Source organism: Rousettus aegyptiacus, unplaced genomic scaffold (assembly GCF_014176215.1).
Source record: "Rousettus aegyptiacus isolate mRouAeg1 unplaced genomic scaffold, mRouAeg1.p scaffold_m13_p_8, whole genome shotgun sequence".
NCBI classification, from domain to species: domain Eukaryota; kingdom Metazoa; phylum Chordata; class Mammalia; order Chiroptera; family Pteropodidae; genus Rousettus; species Rousettus aegyptiacus.
This window is the reverse complement of record NW_023416311.1, coordinates 85,537,723-85,560,259: the sequence shown is the minus strand read 5'-3', so window position 1 is coordinate 85,560,259 and position 22,537 is coordinate 85,537,723. Positions and strand designations below refer to the sequence as shown.

At 33.2% G+C, this 22,537-nt stretch overlaps 1 protein-coding gene across 5 annotated transcripts in view; it reads right to left on the bottom strand.

Moving 5' to 3' along the window:
• Positions 1-1,866: 1,866 nt before the first annotated feature.
• EMB (embigin) overlaps positions 1,867-22,537 on the bottom strand; it is a 41,597-nt gene continuing 20,926 nt past the window's right edge. For 4 of the 5 annotated variants that reach the window (XM_016121329.2, XM_036226059.1, XM_036226061.1 and 1 more), the window contains 5 exons: positions 15,472-15,599; positions 12,769-13,045; positions 11,960-12,206; positions 8,901-8,955; positions 3,878-8,309 (listed from right to left, as the gene is read on the bottom strand). In XM_016121329.2, coding sequence (XP_015976815.2) covers positions 12,118-12,206; positions 12,769-13,045; positions 15,472-15,599 — 494 coding nt within the window. In that variant the 3' untranslated portion in view covers positions 3,878-8,309; positions 8,901-8,955; positions 11,960-12,117. Of the gene's footprint in view, positions 2,186-3,877; positions 8,310-8,900; positions 8,956-11,959; positions 12,207-12,768; positions 13,046-15,471; positions 15,600-22,537 lie in introns of those variants that run through there. The other variant, XM_036226058.1, reaches the window with a different exon arrangement.

Here is a 22,537-nt window from a genome sequence, read left to right as displayed (position 1 = left end):
ACTTATGTATTGTTTAAGAATGAATTTTTTTTTCCTGGCAAAGACTATCTGATAAGATGTTATAATCTGAATTCATGGGCTTGTAACTATCTCTATTCATTGCATTTTAACATGGGCTTGTAACCATCTCTATTCTTTGCATTTTAGGTTGATTTTCTACCTGAACCAGTAATTAAAAAGTAAAAAAATCTCTACTATATTATTTTCTAATTATAATCATTTAATTCAGACTATTCAATTGATTCAAACATTTTGTAAACACTTTATTTTGAAAAAATTATAGATTCACAGGAAATCACAAAGATAGAACAGAGAAGTCTCATTTACCCATAATTCCATTTCACCCAATGGTTACATCTGAAGTAATTATAGTACAATAACAAATGAAAGAAATTGGCATTGGTATAATGTCACATATGTAGATTCATATAACTACTAAGATACAAAACCCATCATTGCGAAGATCTCTTTAATGCTATCTTTTCATATTCACAGTCATACCTTCTTCCTCCTAGCATTATAACCCCTAAAACACTGATTTGTTCTCCATCTCTATAATCTTTGTCATTTCTAGACTGTCATATAAATGGAATTATGCCTTTTGATATGGGCTGTTTTCACTCAGTATAATGTCCTTAAAATTCATCAGTCATTGCATGTATCAATAGTTTGTTCCTTTTTATTGCTGAGTAATATCCCATGGTATGGATGTAGCCTAGTTTGTTTAAATAGTCACTTATCTAAGACATTTTGGCTGCTTCCAGTTCTTAGCTATTATAATTAAAGCTGCTATGTATTATCATGTAGCTTTTTTATGTGGACATAAATTTTCATTTCTCTGGAATGAATGCCTAGAAATGTGATTGCTGGGTTATATGGAAAATATACATTTATTATTTTTAAAAGCCGCTATATTTCCTCTCAGAGTATCTATACATTTCCATAAGTAATATACAAGAGGTCTTATTTCTGTGAATCCTCAACAGCATCTGGTATTGTCAGTATTTTTTATTTTAGCTGCTCTCATCTGTATGTACTGATAGCTCATTGTAATCATAGTTTGCATTTCCTTAATGGCTAGTGAAGTTGAGCATCTTTGTGTATGCCTATTTGTCACCCATAAGTCCTTGTTGGTGAAACGTCTCTTTATGTCTTTTGCTCATTTTCTAGTTAGATTATTTGTTTTGTTGTTCCTGTTGAGTTTTTGAGGTTCTTTACATATTTTACATATTGGTCCTTTATCAGATATGTGGTTTGTAAACATTTTCTCCTAGTGTGTAATTTATCTTTTCATCCTCTTATGATGGTCTTTTGAAGATGAAAAGTTTTTCATTTGAATGAAGTAGAATTTATCAATTTTTTAACTTAATGTATTACTCTTTTGATATCATGTCTATGTACCAAGCCCTAGGTCCCAAAGATTTTCTCCTATTTTTCTTCTAAAGGATTTATACATAATTTTTTTATCCTATCACTTTTTTATCATGGTTATAAAAACGCACACATAAAAGTTACCATCTTAACCATTTTTAAGGATACAGTTCAAGAGTGTTAAATGTATTCACATTGTTGTAAAACAGATTTCCATAACTTTTTCATCTTGCAGGACTGAAATGCTATAGCTACAAAGCAATAACTTTCATTCCCCACCCTCAGCCTTGGGTTAACCGCCATTATAATTGGTTTTTATGGATTTGGCTACTTTAGATACCTCACAGAAGGTGAATCATACAGTGTTTATCTTTTTGTAACTGGCCTATTTTACTTGGCATAATGTCTTCAAGGTTTATCTATATTGTAGCATGTGACAGGATTACCTCTTTTTTTGAAAGCTGAATATTATTCCATTGTATATACTACATTTTGTTTATCTCTTCAATTTTTAATGGACACGTAAGTTGCTTCCACATCTTGACTCTTGCAAGTAGTGCCACTATGAACATGGATGTGAAAGATTAATAGTTTGAAGCTTTATAATTAAATTTGTTATCCATTTTGAGGCAATTTTTATAAAACATGTGAGGTTTAAGATGAGGTTTATCTTTTTAGATATCCAATTCCTCCAGCAACATTTGTTGAAAAGACTTTGGCAGTGCTTGTGTGGAGCTACTTCTGAGTTCTTTCCTATTTCATTGCTCTGTATATCTGTCCTTCTGCATGTACCACATAGTCTGAATTAAGGTAGCTGTATAATAAATCACAAAAAAAATTGAAGCAAATCCTCCGACTTTATTCTGATTTTTCAAAATTGTTTCAGTTCCTATATATATATTTTTTATTTTCAGATAAATTTTAGAGTAATCTCACCTTTATCTTTAGAAAAAATCTTACTGTGATTTTTATAAAAATTGTATTAAATCTGTATATCACTTTGGAGAGAATTGACATCTCTACTTCTTTGAGTCTTCCAATTTATTTTGCCTCCATTGACACTCCAGAGGAGGAGTGTACCTTGCTTCTCCAGGACAGGAATGGGAATTCAGGCTCCACTAGGAGTGGGAAGGGTATCTCATTACCACTAGTCTGGGATATATGAGGCAAACAATAAAATCAGGAATCTCACTGGTATGTTGTACCTCATGTCCTGAAGTCCCTAGTTGGTCTGCATTCTTCTCTTCACCTTTTTGTATTGTTTACTATTTGCTTTATAAGGCCCAAGGTTGTTAGCTGTACTTAGGAGGAGGACTAGGGGAAAATACATCTACTCCATCTTTCTAGAAGTGGATCTCCCTAACCATTGTTTTATCTGGTCATTGCCCAAATACAATCACTCAGTACCTTTAAATTGGCCTCTCATGCTTTACAAGACAAACATTTCTTTATTAATTATTAATCATTTTCATATATATTTAATTATTTCAATTAAGATAAGAATCAAATATGATACATAGTGAAATATTCTGTTAGCCTCCCTACTATTTTTTCTATTTCCTTGACTAGTGGAATCATTAAAATTGAAATATTAATTCTCTTTTGTAGCAGTAGACATTGTCATAAAATACAGACTTTGGAAACATTTTTGCTCAATCAATTTAAAATGACACTTCAATTTTTTAGAAAAATTTACCCAGGAAAACAAGCAAATACATTCAATACTTAACTTCATTTTTAAATGTTTATTTATGTAAAGATGATAGTTGTCCTTTAATTTTCCAGATATATTTGGTATATTTTAAACATTCCTTTCTAACTTCCTATGTGATGTGTCAAAATACAGAGTCCCAGTTCTAGGCATACTTTTTAGTTGCTTTTGAGAATGATGAATTGTTTAACAAAACTTAAACTTCCTGAGTATAATCAAAGAAAAAATTTTGTATTTTCTATTACCAATTTATTTTAAATCTACCTTTAAACCATTATTAATTTTTTTTAATTAAAAATACATTTTCTAATACTTTAATTTTTAATTCTGAGTAAATTTATTGATTTTATTTGCACATTAGGTATTTCCTTTGAGTTATATGCAACAAAAAAGTTTTTTAAAACATCCCAATACATTTTCTGTGCTATTTACGTAATATAGAAAGGCACTAATGAGAATTTAGGCACAGATACCAAAAATTATAATTAGGAAATATGTTATAATAAATCCATAATTCTTGATTTTAAAAAACAGTAATTCATGGTGAAATTTTTATCAAGAGATAAGAAGTTAATAAAAACATATTTCATGATATTTTTGTAGCATTAAATAGCATTATAGCTAATTACATATGTAATAAGTCTCATATTTTCATTTGTTTATCAAATAAACTTTAGAAAAATAATTTGTGATAATTAAATTAAGTAAATTACAGATTAAATAACAAAATCACTTTTTATGAACAGAAATTCTTAAAGATAATAGATAACATACCAAAATAATATATAGATTTTAACCACTATCTTAAACAAGTTTCCCTAGCATTTTCCCATTCAGGAAATGAGAGAGTAAGAAATATAGATGGTTACAGGTGATTAAAAGTGATTTTGATGACATTATTCATGAGTGATCACTGATTTCATACGTAAATTTTATTGTAAAGGCATAATTAGGCATTCTTGATTCATTGAGACACACAGATATTATTATTAAGACACATTAATTATGAAAATAAACAAGCCCAAAGAATTTTCAATTCATTTCACAGGCCGTCAAAAGCAGAACTTTCTTTCCCTGCTTCTCTTATAATTTGTGAATCATACTTTTAAATGCTAATAAAGTTTTATTATTCTTGCAAAGTAATCTTTAAGCTACTAAATTATCTCATAGGCACTTCTCTATAGTGAGCTGACCTGACATTTGCCAAAGATGACTCTTTCCCTGAAAGTGAATTTATGTTTATCATTCAAACTTGCTGCTGTCCTTACTGCTATGCCTAGGCCAGAGCATCCATAAAATACTTAGCTAGCTCTTCCTTGAGGACTAAAAATGTGGCCATGCGGTCCCTTTCCTGTCTGTTGTCCCGGTAAATTATAATAGCACCTCCTTTTGTTCTCCGTGTTTGGGTGATCAATTTTATGGTAACATTAACTATAGAGAAGTAAAATTCGAGATTGGGGAAGACTTTCCAAAGAAGCAACTGTACCGATTCCCAGCACAGTTTCAGGTCAACAAGTATGCCATAGCACAGGTCCTATAAACTTTAAAATTATGGAACTTATTATTTAACTTTAGAACATCTAAAAGGGTGACATTAAAAAAAAAAAGATAGTTGATTAGAAAATAGCCTTGTTTTGTAAATAGCATGTAAGTAACAAGCCAAAGCTCCTCAATGTGGTTGTTAAACCTAGACTCCTGAGAAAGACTTCTTAGATTTCAACCCCAGTTCCAAACACTTAATCTCTCTAAGTTTCAGTATCCTCATCTATATAAAAGTAGATAATAATAGTTCCTATAGAATAAGATTATGTGGGGATGAAATGAGATAACACATTTCAAAGCATTTAGCACAGTGCCTGTCACATGGTAACCACTCAAGAAATGTCATTTATTATTATTTAATAATAATATATATCCTCAATAAAGACTCAATTGACAAAGAGGCCATGGCACTGACCTTCTGGATGCAGTGCGAATATATTCCTAAATATCACGTGAGAGAAATGTACATAGAGAGTTCCAGTTTTTTTTATCAATACTAGAGTAGGATAAATTCACATTTAATCAAAATCAAAGTAGACATTACATACGTATATATAATTAAAGATTTCAAAATAATTGATTCGTTTATATGTTTTTCATTTATTCAATATACATTAGTCCAGAGCATGCTATAATTAGGTCACTGTGCCTTTTAATTAATACTGGAACATATACTTGAATTTACTCCCACCTAAAGATTAACAATGCTAATAGGGAGTAAGTCCCTAATTTATTGCATAGCCTTGTTCAATCAAAAAAAAGATTTATTTTCTATAGAGTATAATATATGGTAGATCACTTTGCATAAATTCATTTAAATGCCTCAAAGATGAATACCAGGGAATAAATGCAGAACTCACATCTTGTTCTTTTGATGAATTTGATTAAAGACAAACTTTCAGTGATCAAAACCAAACAATTGAAGCTTTATTTAAAAAAAAGTTTCTTTTAAGATTAAATTTTGAATTGGATTCTAATGTATTGTAAGGTACTACCAGGTCTCGGTGGGGAGGAAGAATGAGAAATTTGTCAGACTGGGCACAAATGTCAACACTTGCCAACAGTACTATGCAAAGGAATGTATTCTTTATATTTAATTAAAGTTTATACATTATCTTACTAAAAGAAAGTATAAAATTAACATTTTTACTGTCCTCAAAAAATAAAAGACAATAGGAATTTAAACAAGTTGAAAGCAACATACCCTGTGTAGTAGTTTAGGAATCAGAACTTTCTTTGTTCACTAGCTATTAATACATTATTAACATCTGGCAAGATTTTTTTATTTTATTACTGTGTGTTTTTCAAAAACAATAGAAGCAAAAATTAAAGTATAAAAGCTTGCTTACCTCTGATTAAATATTTTAATTCTGATGTCACAATCTAGATTGTTCTAAAAATAAGAACAAATTTATGAAATTTGATTGATCTTACTTAGACATTTATTCATGCAACACATTTCCTGACATCTCTAAGGTATCCTCTCTGTGGAAGGTATAAGACACAAATAAAAATCAGAATCCAGGGAGGAGAAAAATAAATGTATATTTACAGTTCAGGGTGATAACTACAAAGAGATGATAGTTATGTGACACATAAGATGGAACACACTCCTGATGGTATGAGGGATCTGACGTCAGATTACAGTCTTGAAAGCTAAACTTGAATTAGCCCATGGGAAGGAGTGCAAGGACAGCATCCCTTACATGCCAAAGCTACATCAAGACGTTAGAGATTAACGGTTTGGAAAACTGCAATGTTAAGAATGGCAAAAGTGAGCTTGCTGAGTTTGACATGAAGCTGCCACACTAAGTTACATAGTGAGATTTGTGTTTTAGAAAGATGATTTAGGCAGCAATCAAAAAAAAAAAAAAAAGAATTACTTCAAGATGAGACTGAGGTAGGAAAATCAAGACTTTGGCTGTTGCAACTGGATAGGGTGAAGTGCGGGAAGCAATGGGTGGATTAATGAGCTGTCAGGAAGGTCAAAGGAAGAGAGATTCCTAATTAATACAGATTAATTAATAGAGAAGAAGAAAGTATCATGAGTCCTAGGTTTTGGCCTGAGTAACTAGAAGCTGAGGAAAAAGAGAAAGACTACGAAGGGACATTTACATTAGAGCATAAACTAATATGAAAGTATCTGAGAATTTTAAGACTTTGGATTGACTTAATATGCTGAAAAACCCTGTTAGCTGGAAAGAGTAATAGAATTTCCCATGGCATCTAACGCATAAATGTGCAGTGGTTTTTCCTACAGCTTTTCTGCTCACTTAGTATTTTCAGTCAATTTACAATTGGTCATTATGAATTAATCCATTTATCATCTCCATGAGGTTAGTTAATGGAAACATTTCATTTTTAATCTATCAGTGGTGAAGTAATTTTCAAGAAGATAATTTTATTAAATTAATAATGAATTAAAGCAAAACAAATGCCTAGCTTATGGCTCTGAGACCAAGAATAAAATGAAATCTGCCATTACTTAAGGGGTGTATCCTAGTTCAACGAAACTTGTAAGTATGGTTAACATGCTTTACACAAAATACTGCTACAACAAAATAATGAGCAACTTATTCGTACTAGTAATATTTTTAACATTAGTTAGGATTCCATACAAATTACAAATTTCACTACCAGAATTTTATTATAATTTTATCACCTAGCACATTGTATAAATTTCCATAAAGCATCTTTTTTAAATCACTGAACTCTTCTTCTCCAAATTATAATCCTCTAGTTACCAAGAATTGTGTGCGACTACCCCGAACTTCCCTCGTTGCTTCTGATCGTTCTGAACCCTGATGAACCGTAAGCAGTGAAATGCTGCTTAATCTTCCATTCAAATCCACTGACAGCTTTTCATGTCTATTCAGATTTCATTAGATTTGGCGAGAGTGATTTAATATATTTCAGTTATATATGCAATAGAAACTAAGTATTCTATTTTTAAAGAAAAGTCCAAGGTGTTTACAACAATATAGAAGTACTTTAGTACTTCTGGATTTCAGACAAAGGAAGATTGTGAAGTGCTAATAATGCATTTTTAGATGTTTACTGAGCTGTGGACAACAGGAAACTGGGTATCAAGTCAAAGATACCAGGAAACATGAACCACAGAAGCATCCTTATAGCGGTGCCACATTATGACTGTACAGACCTGCACCCTATAACATCAATATTGTAACTGATTGTTCTGATTATTCAGTATGACAGAAAGATGACCTTTACATGAAAATTATTACAAATACTTCTATCCAAAGTAAGCATGGTTAGGGGGGAAAAAATATTTTAAGACAAATGGAAAAGGCTTCCTTTTTAATGACTTCTTTGGTTATAAACAGGTCTTGAGTGACATTAGCTCTATGAATTATTAACTGTTCTGTGTGTCCTGTGAGGACCAGGATGAAATTAATTACCCTGGGTTATAGTTCACAGAACATATTTAATACAATTTACCTTGCTTTAATGTAAAATCATTACAGAATGAAAATATATCTTTTGATCTGAGATAGCATATATTACTTAGGAAGCTACTCCTGAGCATGTTGCATACTTTTTATTATTTTAAAAATAAAAACTCAGATATTCTTAACAGGAAGCATAAACAAAGCAGAAATACCAACTCTGTACATCTTCCCATGACTCTTGACTTGATGTTTCTCATTCATTGGCCCACAGGTTCCTGAGTTAAATAAAACAACAAAATATAATTAGCATGTTTATTTCTGGTTATTCTATAATGACTTATTATCACTTTAGCAAAACAAAACTTGCTGAGAAAAGGTGACCTAAATGATTGCTAAAACCACAGCAATCATACTAAATATTCTAAATACACAGGAAAAAAAAATGATGATGAACTAGGAAAATTTTGATTCTAATCAGTAAAGAAAATAAGTGAATATGGACCAAATATATGAACTATATAAGAATAAAATAGGAGAATCCAGAAAAATTGAGAGAAAAAAAAATAAGACTACATGAAAAGTTATAAAAGAAACTAGCCTATGATGACAAAAGAAAAAATATATATATGCAGTTCAATAGATTTTCTTTTAGATTTGTTGCTACCTGTTTTCTGGTTAAAAAAAAAAAGATTTCATTTATGCATAACTATATTTCTCTCCAATAATTTTGTAAACAGCATATTCAAGCACATAGTGATTAATTAGGTCTTTTATGAAACTAAAAAAAAAAATTAGCTGGATTAATAGAGAGCCTGTGTATAGTGGATTTTACCTTTTACTTGGAATACCATTTGGAAGTTACTTACCTTTTTTCTATGCCTGGGGCCATTATTTTCTATATCATTGCTATCGTCTGATTTCCTGTATGGAAAACAAAACAAGAAAATCACTAGATGTTTGCATTGCATAATATTAAGTCAGTACACCATCTGTAATATGTCATGGCTATCAGATTAACATAAAAGGGCAATACAGACAGAATTCATTCTTCTTAAAACAGTTTTACTTGTAATGTTCTTTTTTTAATGCCATTGCTAGGAAAGGAACTCTCATCACAAATTATAGTGGCAAAGGCCTGTTTATTTTATGCAGAGGGAGAACTGCTTCTCCCTCAGCATGTGTAAGGGGCTTGGGTATATGGCTATAACTTGTGTGTTGTTTTGACACCTGCGAAATCAAAGCCAATTGGGAGCTCAGCCAATATGTGAGATGCAATTGCTGTAATTTAACATGTTTATTACACTGAATTAGAGACTAAACATGGTTCTTTATCTACCTAATGTGCATCAGAGCAAGAACACAAACCTAGGCTTCAGATCCTTAAAACAAAAGAGACTAAACTAGATAACAAGGATGTATAATGAATGCCCTTCTAGGTCTTATGGGCAGCTTTAAGTTATTAAGTTATTAACACCAGAGAATAAATTCAACCACCTAACCAACTATGTCAAGATTTGGGGATGGGGCGGGTAGGTGAGATTGTATAGATTAAATATACGACTGGATCAGATAGATAATGTGAGCTCCTCGTTGAACTATTTGAAGTGACTGGCTTGTTTACACGTTATACATTTAGTACTATTTTTAAGAATTATTTTCACCAAGAAACTATGAGTCGCTGATATCTAAACACATATATAAATATTACATATAAAATGTATTGAAAAATAGTGCTTACTCTCTGTTAGGAAAAAATCATCTAACTAAAAATTCTGAAAGAGTATTAGTAAAAGGTTGGCGTAAATGAGTTATGGTGCCCTTGATACCTGTATGAAATCTGAAGATACTGATATAGCCTAAAGATGAGAACTGAAAAACTGACCGTGATCTCTGTGGAGCAGTCTAGGATGGAGAAAGTGATGTACGATATCCCAGTTTTCAAAAACAAAAAGTTAATTTTTTGTCCTGGAGGTTAAATCAGTTTGACATTGCTCCTAAGGTATTCTACCAAAAAATATTTTTTACATAGGGTAGGCTACATAAATGAAAATTAAATCATTAAGAATTGATAATATTAAGAATTGCTCCACATTGTTCTAGCACCGTCCATTCAGAGCGTGTCTTAAAGAAGCCAGAATGCACTGGGACTGGAGCAACCTCAAATGTGACTGCAAGGGGATGGCTGGAAACATTGGGAGGCCAAACTGGGACACTAGAAGAATCAGGCAAGGTTGTAGCTGTTTCACGTATCTAAATGACTGTCATGTATTTTATATGGCCCTAACGGGACTCCATACATGAGAACCAGAAAGATAAAAAGTTTAAATCAACATAAATAAGATATCTAAGTCATCCAGAAAGGTGTAATTAATTCTCTTCCAACTGTGAGAGTCCGTGATACTAAGACAAGAACTGCTTTTTTCCTAGCTGGAGTTATGGGACTCCTGGTATAATTATTTTATGCACTTAATTTAGAAGCTTATATCATGTTGATTTATTTTACTTTCAATATATGAATTGAGTAAAAATAACTATTTTGAATAATGTCTAAAAATATCTAGGTGAGAACGGTACACCCCAGGCCTGCTTTTTAACTGTGGCTACAGCACTCACACCTCACAGCTCTTATTGGCTGATAAAAATAAACTTTTAAGTACCATGTTTGGTTGGTAACAGTTGCTCAGACCTCCAATTTCCTAGGTTTTTCTTGTCTGCTTTAATCTGGTCTCATTTCCCCAATCCCCATTAACTCTGTTACTCAATTTTTTTTGAAGTATCACTGATATACAATATTATATTAATCTCAGGTATACGACACAGTGATTTAACATCTGTATATCTTACAATGTTATCACTACAATAGGTCTAGTAACCATCAATCACCATACAAAATTATCATGACATTGCTGACTATTTTCCTTATGCTATATGTTACATTTCCAGGGCTTATTTACAGACCTAGTGGGTTTTATGTTAAATGATATAAGTCAGAGAAAAACAAATACCAAATGATTTCACTTACTGTGGAATCTAAACAAAAAAGAACAAAACAGATTCATAGATACATAAGGTTGGCAGAGGGGTGTGGGGATGGATAAAAAAGATGAAAGGGAGTAAGAGGCACGAACTTTCAGTTATAAAATAAATGTTACTCAGATATTAATCCCAGTCTTGTCCACTTCCATCTGTGGACTCCACACTCAGTTCTCTGATTTGAAGGAGCTAGCAACTCTCAGCTTCGCCAAACCAAATTACATCCCCAGTAATGTCCCTCTCAGCCTTTCTCATGCTCAACTCTGAACAAAGGTGGGAGGGTTATTAGAGATCTAGAGACATAATTTGTGTGTTTTCAAAAATAAGGACTAATTGAACTCTAGACCTGTGATTTGGAACATGGCAGGGAATCAGAATCAGTGAAAGACATTTTAAAGAAGTACAGATGCCCAGGCACCAATCCTTTGGATCAGAATCTCTGATCCAAAGATCCAGTAAAGTCTGAGCAACTGTATTTTTAAGGAGCATCCTAAGTGATCAAAAATATGGCCAGGGTTGAGAATCAGTGCTTTAGATAAGTAATATTTCCTTATGGTTATTAAACACCTTCTGTGCGTCAAAGCCAATACTAATCACTTTTACATATATAACATCATGTAATCCAACAGCCTTATGTCATAAGTACTATCATTAAACCCATTTTTTAAGGAGAAAACTAAAGCACAGAATGGTGAAGGGCAGTATGTGATGGCGGGGGATTCCAACACAGGTAGGCAAACTCCAGGTGCTTCCCATAACATGTACATGTACATAAAAAATAACGCATGTGTACCATACCATGTGATTCCTCCCTAATTAAACATTTTTTTCTACTTCATTTTTAACTGTATTTTACTCAAGTGAAAATTAATCCATAAAAAATAATACTTACAGCTGTTCAATTTGTTCAAATTCTTTCCCATTGGCTGTGTAACAAAAGAATATAAATATTAATATTGGTTTATTATTCTTCTGGAGCATATGTGTTCAGTTCAGCTTTGCTCCTGAGTTAAGGGTGATTTCCCCTCTTTGGAATGAAAGAGAGGCGTGCTATGTTAGACGGTGGCACTCCATCACCTCCTCCTCTTTTCCTGATCTCCAGACCTTGCCTACAATTTCAATCAAGCATAGTCTAGTACCTAGAATTTTCAAGAACAGGATTGTTTGATTAATTACAAAATTACTTAAGTTATTAAAATTTAGAATCAAGAAAGTATACAGAATTTAAGATAAATTTTCTTAAAGGAACCATTGGTTTCTCGACTCGTAAAACATCAGGTACGGACTACAAAACTAGGACATTGACAGGACAATGTCTCTTTTTTGAGAACTCCAGAATATTTTATAAAATATTTTTAAACGAGTTATCTAAGTGAAATAATAACTGTCTTTGAAATCTTCTACATTAAGCTGCCACAGAATTTTCCAATATTCTAGTGCCAAGCACATATCAACTAATTGGTACATAAGTACCAGTGTTATCAAGGAAAAATGGGGTGGGAGATATATTTTAATATTTTAGTAAGTTGAAACAGGAAGACCATCATTAATACAAGTTCATAGCTCACTGTCACCATTGATATTAACATAAATATCACTCCAAATAACAAAAACTAGATTTTTTCCCCCAAAAAATATTAAAGCCCTTATAATGTATTAAGTCATAACATGAGAATGTTATCTGAAAAAAATAAATCCTACCTCGGTTCTTCTTCCTTTGGGTGTACATTTCACAAAGCAGAATAATAGCCACTAGAAAAACAACCTCAGCAGCTATTGCAAGAAATGGTTTGAGGGGCACCAGATAGCTCAGCACGACAAGTTCAATGTGACTCTCACTCTCCCCTAAATGGAATATTGCATGGCACCGGTAAGATCCCTGATCTTCTTCTGAAAGATGCATTATCTTGAGCCTTGTCTCATTAACATTTGCTCCATTGATCACATATTTATCATTCCTTTGAACATCAAGAGGAACCTAATATAAGGAGACATTAAAATCCATTTTTATCATATTACATAAAAGATACGTGTCCTAAATGATTTAGTTTTGAGTGAAAGCTATAAGAAAACTACTTGCCAGGAAAAGGCATATTAAAATTTGTGAAAAGTTATCCATAACGGACCTCAAGTCTTATTAGATGTTGATCTCCCAGAGGCAGCAAACAAAGGAAAAATATACTTTTCTTTACGTAGCACTGAATATTTTTAATGAGAATTAAAAAATCCCACCATCTGGGTTTCACATTCTAATTCCTGACTAGCTATTCAAGAACTTCCTCTTTCACAGCACAAGCATATATTATATCAACTATTAAATTAGTGAAGCTATTTAATCTGATCGTTCCAATAAAGGAAGCTCACTGGGTCCTGATATTGGAAGTTCCTCTGACTAGACCTGAAGATGAAATCCAGAGGCCTTTAAAGCTGATGTAAAAGGAATGGTAGAAATCCCCATTGAGCCTGGTACATGTGGTGGTCTGCCCACTTTCTGGATTTTCATATCCGAATTTCTCTCTTTCTCAGGTAGGCTGGCTTCTGAGATTCAGTGGATTTTCCCCAACCTCTTAAGAACCATACTAAGCTAGTTGAGGGCTTATTTACTTAATCCATTTATATTAAATTTTATTCTCAAGTCATTTGATGTCTCTACTGTTCTATCACTCAACTGCACTGCTCAATAAATGCCAATCTGCATACAAATGTTCCCAGAGGTCATCTGATGAAGAACTGTCTCTGAGTTTATTATTTGCCCAAAGAATTGTAGCAGCCTGGCTCCTTGTACACAGCATTGCATGTAATACTTGTTACAAATGTACCCTTTCTAACTCAGAGCTGATAAATCAAAATACTGCATGATTAATAGGCATCCCAAGTGATTCTGATGCAGATGGTTCGTCTACATTTTGAAAAAACTCTTGACCTAAAGTTTTGACCTACATGCTCTTCCCTGCACTTTGTTCTGACATCTGAATATGACCCACACTTAGGGCCATATTAAGAGAAAATTGTTATAACAAATGGAATTAGAGACTGCATTCTAAAAGTTTAATATAATTACATTTAAGGTATTTTTGTCTAGTATCATATATAAATCAATTAATTTCGGCTATGTATTTCAAATCTGCAATTGATATACTTTTTACAAATTTATGTTTTTAAAAAATATTTACATATACAAAATAATTGCCTTTCCTAATCATCAGTAAGAAGATAAAAAAGAAATATTAATGGTTCAAGTGTGCTCCCAAGTGATTTTGAGCTATTTCTTTGAAAAATCACAAAATCGATCACTCTTTCTTTTAAGTCATTCCTCTGTCCTCCTTCAACAGTCTATGATGGCATCAGTTTTGTTTAAGAACTAATTCAATATTTCATTGTAGATCTGCATTCTCACTCATACTGTTCTTTCTAGAATTATACAGCTTGCTTTTACAGGACTTTCATTTCAATGATTATTAGCATCAAGGCAATAGAAGGATGTCCCCTAAAGCAGCGGTACCCAACCTTTTTGGCACCCTGGACTGGTGCTCCTATGAGAATCTAATGACTGATGGCCTAAAATGGAGCTGAGGTGGTGATGCTAGTGCTGGGGAGTGGCTGCAAATACAGATGAAGCTTTGCTCATTAGCCTGCTGCTCACCTCCTACTGCATGGTTCCTAAGAAGCTGGTTATGGTCTGTGGCTGGGGGATTGCCCTAAAGGACAATTTCTAAAACTTCCCTGCTATCAGAGGCTGTTTGGGAGGAAGAAAGACAGCCATAAATGATTTCTTGAATACTCATGTTTTTCTTAATATCAGCTTTTTGAATAGTCATTAATTCCTTAATAGGAATTTTAAGTATTTGGCTTCCCTTAACTCTCTGGAAGGCCAAAAGAGGCCAACGACACTTACTGAAAGAGCCTAACACGTAAGTTGAAATTACCAAATTTTCATTTTTTTTCTCAAATAGTGACATGTTGCATTCTATCACAACTGTTTCCAGAGGCAGAAGCAGGGAGACTGCTTTTTTCCCCAGTATTTTCATGAAATGATAGGAAAAAATAAATCTTTTGTTGTTGTTGTTGTTGTTGTTGTTGTTGTTGTTGTTGTTGTTGTTAGGGTTATTTCTAAACTCACCAACTAAAAGTGAATTTCAACTTCTTCTCAAAGAATTTAAATAAATAGCTAAATCTAAAAAACAAAGAGTATCAGCTAATGAAACATTGAGTATCTTTAGATGTATAATGTAATATGCTAAAAACATCAAATAACTCCATTAATCGTGATTCTTTATGAATACATGCTAAAGAACAAGATAACAGAAGTATAAAGAGTTCTGGGAATTCTGAGTCTGTTATAATCTTATTATTTATGAAATAAGAGTTTTTGTTTTCTTCATTATCAAAGAAATATGATCTTACCTCTGCACTCTCATTACTAAAGTACCAGGTCCAGTTTAAAGGGAAACAATCTTGACATTTACATATCAAGACAGTTGAATCCCCCACATAAGTGATCAATGGTTTGTTTTTTCCATGAAGTTCAGGGACTAAGAAAAATTTAGAGAAATGTATATTACTGAAAGATTTTGAATAAGGGAGATGTATTCAAGTTCAACACAATTTCTTCTTTCATTTTTTCATTATGATTTTACATAATTTTAGTTCTACATAAAATGAAACTAATTTATAGTAGTTAGGATGTATGGTACTAACAATAATAGCAGTAGATAGTTCAATATAATTATTCGTAAAGTAAAATTAGAAGAATGATCTTCTGTTATTGAGCTTAATAACAGTATAAGTATTATAATAAACTGTTATTTGCTTTGGATAAGAAAGAAACTATATTTCATGACTATTTCTTCACGCCAAAGTTATTTTAAAACAATTTTTTTCAAAGTTTTACCTTAGATGGCATTTGAGTGGAGACAAAAATTTTCAGGATATAAATTCTTTAGTTGATACAGATTAATAAAAGCCATCAAAGAGTAGGAGAGGTAGGCATATGAGAAAGGAACATAGGAAAATTAATTTAAAAAAACAGTAGGAATGAAAATGAGATTTAAAAAGTTTCATGTGGTTTCACAAAAAAATCATTATAATAAATTTACTAAGAAGATTTTGAAGCAGATACCATTAGTAACAGAATAAAAATGAGCTCTGAATTTAGAAAAATTAGATTTTAAGGATATAAATAACTTAGTAAATTAAAACATAAAGAACATAAGCAACAACAACAAAAAAAGCCAACCAATAGCTTCCATAGTGAAACCAGTTCCTTCATATTGTCCTCAAAGTATATATTGTAGAAGGTACAGTTACATCGGAGATGTAGACCGATCATCAAAGATTACTTTTGATTTTTCTCTTTTACTAATTTTAGCAGGTTTCATGTTTTGTGTTGTTTACTTTATCCTTTGTTGTTGTTTAGTTTGCCAACAGAGAGAGAATGTAGGAAATTATGTCTACATTTTGAATACTATGCTAACGAATTTTATAGGGATTATTTGATATTCACTTGTTATCTTCTTTCTAGATTTTATTATTTGTAAGATCAGAGTGGAGAATGGAAAGATCAATTTTAATTATCATAATTAGGTTTCTAGATTAAATACATTTTCCAGGTGCTCTTGGCTTTTTACTATCTGAAGATAATTAGGCATTGAGTGCATGTATCAATTATAAAGATGAGGAAGTAGAAAATAATTGGTAATAACTAGAAAAAGAAGTCCTATTTGTATAACCACCAGAGAAGTGGTAAAAATAGAGTTGGAGGATAGTATTTTGTTATGGGTTCTGTCTTTAGGTGATTACTATTACAATGATGAATGTGAGAAGTCCTTTTTCCTTATTGTCGAAAGTAGGCCTCAATATAATTATACCTATCACCCTCTCCTTCATCAGGACTGCTGACCAACAGTGTTGAATGAGGCCCTGCTAATAATAAAGAGATGCAAGTAAGAGGAAAGTATGTCACCCACAAAAGCATAAACGCTTCAGGTGATCATAAGAAGAATGACAGAGCAATCTATGTCAGTGGTTCTCATACTTTTCATAACCAAGAGAGCATATTTTGATGAAACTGAGTGGCCCATAATTTTATATTAGCCAAAGATGTGAATCACTAATTTATAATTGCCCCATTGATAGTTTATGAAAACTTATTAAGGTACCACTAGGGTGCTCCTGAGGGAAGAGAGAGATGAGTACATGTGACCAGGGTGACTAAAGCCATCCAGCCAGAAGAAATTGGTGAGCTGACCTTGGCAGAAGGTATTCTGAGCACTCCTTTTGAGTACTTGCTATTGGTCACTATTAGGCTGAGGGACATTAAGGTACATGTGGTTTATATGTATCCATTTCAAAAGTTGAATCATGAGTGTTTGAGAGACAGCATGGTGTGACAATGATGTAACAAAGATAAGATTTGGGTTCAAGAAATATTTGAATTAGAAATACAGCTTTAGTGTTATTAGTATTGAGTGTAAAGGTAGGTTATACCCATCCTATAGTGTTGCCAGGATTAAGTATGAGAACATAATAAACACATTGTATTATGAACACCACAAACATTCAAACTTTTGTCGTGATCATATACTGGTACTACTTTTCTTAACTGAGCCATTTGTAATGCTCACGGCTTTTCTACATAGTGATCATTAGCCAGCTTACTAGGATAAGTTCTCTTGTCACATGGAAGAATGACTAGGCCAACTGGCCATGTGTAACCATGAAATAAAAGAAATGAGACCTAGATAAAAAAAAAGAGCTGGAAATCCATCTGAATTCATCTCAGAACCATAAGAATGTGCAAAAACAACCTCAAAAGAGAAAAAGGCTCCAAATTGATTTATCGACCACTTAACTCATTTAGAAAGGAGATTAAAAGATAAAAAAATGATGAAAAACAGATGAATTCATAGGAAACAAGGTCCAGAAAAATGAAGAAATGGTGGCTTTGAGATGCTGGTGATGGTACCAATCCATCCTTTAAACAACTTCTCAGTAAAGCTGTAAAACAATTTCTACTACTTAAAACACACATTCACATGATTGACTAAAACAGTTGAATAAGATTTTCTTTGTCTTAAGGATTACAATTTAAGTATAAATTAGAAAATTTTAAATCAGGGTGCCTAATTACTGCTCCTTACCAACACAAGAAATTAAATTGGTTGAAAACATAAAAGAAAATCTTGTTTTCAGATGTATGTAATATATGGAACAGAAAGAATACATGGAATAATAACTTTACATAATATCCTGAAACCTAAGAATGAAAAGGAAATAGCCCACTAACCACATACTGGTTTGAACAGGAAAAGGCAGAAAGAATAAAGCAAATAATACTTTGACACAACCTAAAGCTAAAGAGTGAGGCCTCTCTCCCCTCTATCTCCCCACCATCCTGACTTCAATGTGTGGCCTCAAGTGTGCCATGTAATCTCCAGGTCTTGTAAGTAGTAAATCTAAATAATATATCTGTATCTTTGCGGAGTTCCATGATTGCTGAAGGGTGTCTTGCAAGCACAAGAACCACAAGGGCTAGTCCAGTTAAACAGTGATCATGGATAGGCTGACACCAGTACAAAACACTCTCGCACAAGTGTTCTGCCCTGTTGGGTGAAGCTACTTCTATTTGGTTCAGTTTCCCCAGTTTGCAGCTACTCCTTCAGGGCTCATTTGTAGACCCAGATAACACTCTAATGGAGGAAAATAGCCAATATAAGGAAATTGGAAGCAACTCCAGGATCCAAGAGAATGAGTTGACTATCTGTCCTGTATTTTATAAACAAGATGATAAGTTTAAATGTCAAAATGTTAAAGGCCTAAATTAAGCTGAACCATAAAATATTTTATTCTGTTTTGTTTTTCTTATGATAGAGCCAGTTTCCTCACTAGACATTGGACGTGATGGCAAAAGAAGGCTGGGCAGTTTTCCCTGGTGACTTAAGTCCCTGGTGACCTCAATATAAATTCCCTCCTCTCATTCAACCCTCCAGTTTTCCAGTCCTAGAGAAGATTGTTCTAGATTAGTCATGCTGCAGGGCACTGATTGGGCCCCATTTTCTAGGAATGGGAATTTGGAAGTATAAATAACCCAGCCTCATGCTCAGTATGATGGTTTTTTTGTTTTGTTTTGTTTTGTTTTGTTTTTTCCGGATCAGGAGGTTTTATCTTCCTGTCTAGAATAGTAACTATCAAATTGAGCTTAGGCTGTGAAGGAATAGATGACTCTGTTTTGGTTAGTAAGATCTAATTAAGGAAAAAGATGCTATCCATGTGGTCAAACCTCCCAAGGGTTTCAGTAAGGTTTGTGGCCAAAGCTGGCCAATGATAATAATAAAAATTACTTTGCTTTGGTATCTCCTTTTTGTGTATATTTCCATATTGGAGATTTTGTTGTGAGGAAGAATGATTAAACCAAGTGAGAACAAAGTTATTCTTGGGTCTCCTGACAAAACACTCTGAATCTATCATCTCAAAGCCACTTTCTAATCACACTTCATTTCAATATACCCAACACCTAGTGTAGTTTTATTATTAAATGAAGTATGAGAACACAGATGCACCTGAGAGATAAAGTCCCATTTGGAAAGGTCAACCACGCTTTAGGAGAGGCCGCAACTAAAGACCTGCAGAATTAGCAGAGATCTGAGCATGGCTAAAATAGGAATTCTTTTCTCAAGCCACAAGGTTCCTTCTAGACCTCACATGGAGCAGAGCCACACCTGCATACCACCTGGAGAGGTACAACATGTACATATTTGGCACTGCTTTTTAACAATGCAGCTGCGGTGCAGTTACTCCTAGAGCCAAGCTAGTCTTGCCTTCACACACACTCTGCCTTGAAGGCAGATTCCAAGACTGGTTGTGTTGAGCACTGGTCCAGGGCACAGTGTCTGTTTTCCCAGTCTGTTGATCTCCCAGGTGTCTATCCTATTTCTCAATCTTGGCATACTTCTTCCTGGAAATAAATTAGGGTCATGCATTAGCAGGAAAATATGTGTTGAAATATGATCAAAATGCTGAAATTTACTCACAAGACTAAGACTCAAAAGTGAATAAAAAGCAACGTTTCAGTGGAAAACATGACAGAAGATAGATAAACTGTTCCTCAGCAAGCCTCTAAGAAACAAAGGCCTGGGAAGCATAACAGTTGGCTGAAAGGGACTTTTTATGAAAATTTTGGGTATTTTTTGAGATTTGGGTGAGGGACACATTGCCGCACTGTTAAACCATCTCCCTTAAATGTTAAGATCAGGGAATAGACGCCAGATAACAGTGACAATGAAAGTGATGCCAGAAGGAAACAAAACCAAATTCCATTTCCTTTTCATTTCTCTCTCTCTCTTTTTTTTTTACTATCCCTTAGATTAATGGCCAACATGGCATTAACCACTGCTCTGCTGTGCTTAATATGACAGTGTCGATCTAAATTATAAAATGCACTATGTTCAGGGAACATAAATTTGTTTGACCTGCTCCTGAGGTCACAGTTATGGGCTGCTGCTTATGTTTGGAAATATTTATGACTAGGAAGATAGTGATATAGTATTCTAACGTGTCCTGTTGACCTTTTGGAACTTTGCATAAAATAGGCCACATGAGAGTCTTAGAATTGGAAGAATCCACTTTTGAAGATAGTAAAATTGCTGATTCAGACTAGTGTCTAGGAAAATGGTGTCTAGGATCTAGCTAATGAAAGTGAAAATTCTGTGGAGCTGTAAGGTTGGAGATTTCTATCTGGATATCCACAGACTAGAAAAAATCAGCTTGTGTCACTTTTGGCTAAGAGATATTTACATATTTCCAAATTAGAGAAAAGATTCTTCCATATTGTCAAAGACAGCTAACTTTAACACAGTTTTGAAGCTGAAGTTCTAACTGATTCTATTATGTTACATTTCCATATTTTGACTCCTTGGGTACTTCCCAGTGAAGGCAGATGGCTGGGCCAAGTAGCTTGGTACTGTCTAAATCTCACCATGATTTCCCAAAACTTCCATGTCCTATTATTTGTCCTTTATCAACCAAACTTCTGCATCTTTCTGCTAGGAGATTTTAACGAATAGTGAAGTTTTCACCAACTACCTCAGAATATCCCTCCTCTCCCACTACCAAGAAACATTGCAGACCATCACTCGTCTTTCTTGTGTGAAAAGTAACACCAACATATTACACAGTTGCAAGCTTCCAGTGACTTTTGCTATCTTTCCTGTCACTGGCATCAATAACCAAACACATAAACAGCAGGTCTTTTTGCATCATGCTCAACAGTGATATGGATGCCCTTTAACATAATCTTGTAATAATAAATCAACCAGTTCCCATAAAGGCAGAAGCAGAAACTTTGTTGATGAATTGTTCTAAGAACTCAGTCTTACACACTATAGTTGACTCATGTAGTCAATACCAGAATTTTTTGTTTTTTTGGCTCGACTTAAAATAGAGGATAAAATAGGCTTTTCATCCACGCTCATCTGTAGTGCTGCTTACAGAAAGATAATCCTTCTTCTTAGGAAAAACCATAAGCAACCCACATAGAGAAAGAGTATAATAGAATATTGATTAAAATGTATACCATTTTATAAGGCTTACAGCTCTAATTACATAACTGTAAGTTTTCTCCATATGCCAAACATCTTTAAATTGTAATCAAATAAAATTATTTCTCCAAATGATATTTAATTTAGATTAATTACAGAGAATTATTTTCTTACCAAAAAAAAAGATCTAAAAGGGCCCAACTTATTAATTTTTTAAATATCTTTAAAATATAGTACATTCTTAAAAGTTACATTAATGTTAAGTGGGCATTAAAAACTGATAAACTGAACCAAACTGCTTCAAGAAAACTATAAAAGGAAAAAAAAGTAAATATTCTGTGGCTCTTTGCATTCCTCAGGCATTTGATTTCACATGTAGGTGTTCCTGACACCAGTTAGCATCAGCCTAGTTATCTCAAAATAGATATGAAAGAAGGAAGCCTTCTCCAAGACTACCTGACATTAAGTTTATTGGTATATTGAAAAGTAAAATGCTTCTGTTAATGTTCACATTAGAAGAAGGATCATTTCCAAATAATGGTTTAAGTAATTTATTATAAGAGGGCTAATGAGAAAAGTGTAATTTATTCAATATTTAAACTTTAAAAAGGCATAACTAGTACATATTTCTAGAAAACAGCCATTTAGGAGAGAAAAAGCAATTTTAAAGGTGAATCTCTTGGAATCACATTAAGCATCGAGATTCGATGAATATTTCCTTAAGACCTATAGGCCTTCTTTACATATTTAAAGGACACTTGATAAAATGTTTACTAGGATTGTGTATGTGTGTGTGTACACACAAGCATATGCTTATGTTTACTATCCTTTTAGCTCATTAGGAAGGAAAGAAAGAAGAAAAAGGGGGAGGGATGGGAGTAGGGATAGAGGGAGAGAGAGAAAAAGAAGGGAAAGGAAAAAAGAAAAAAGGAAAG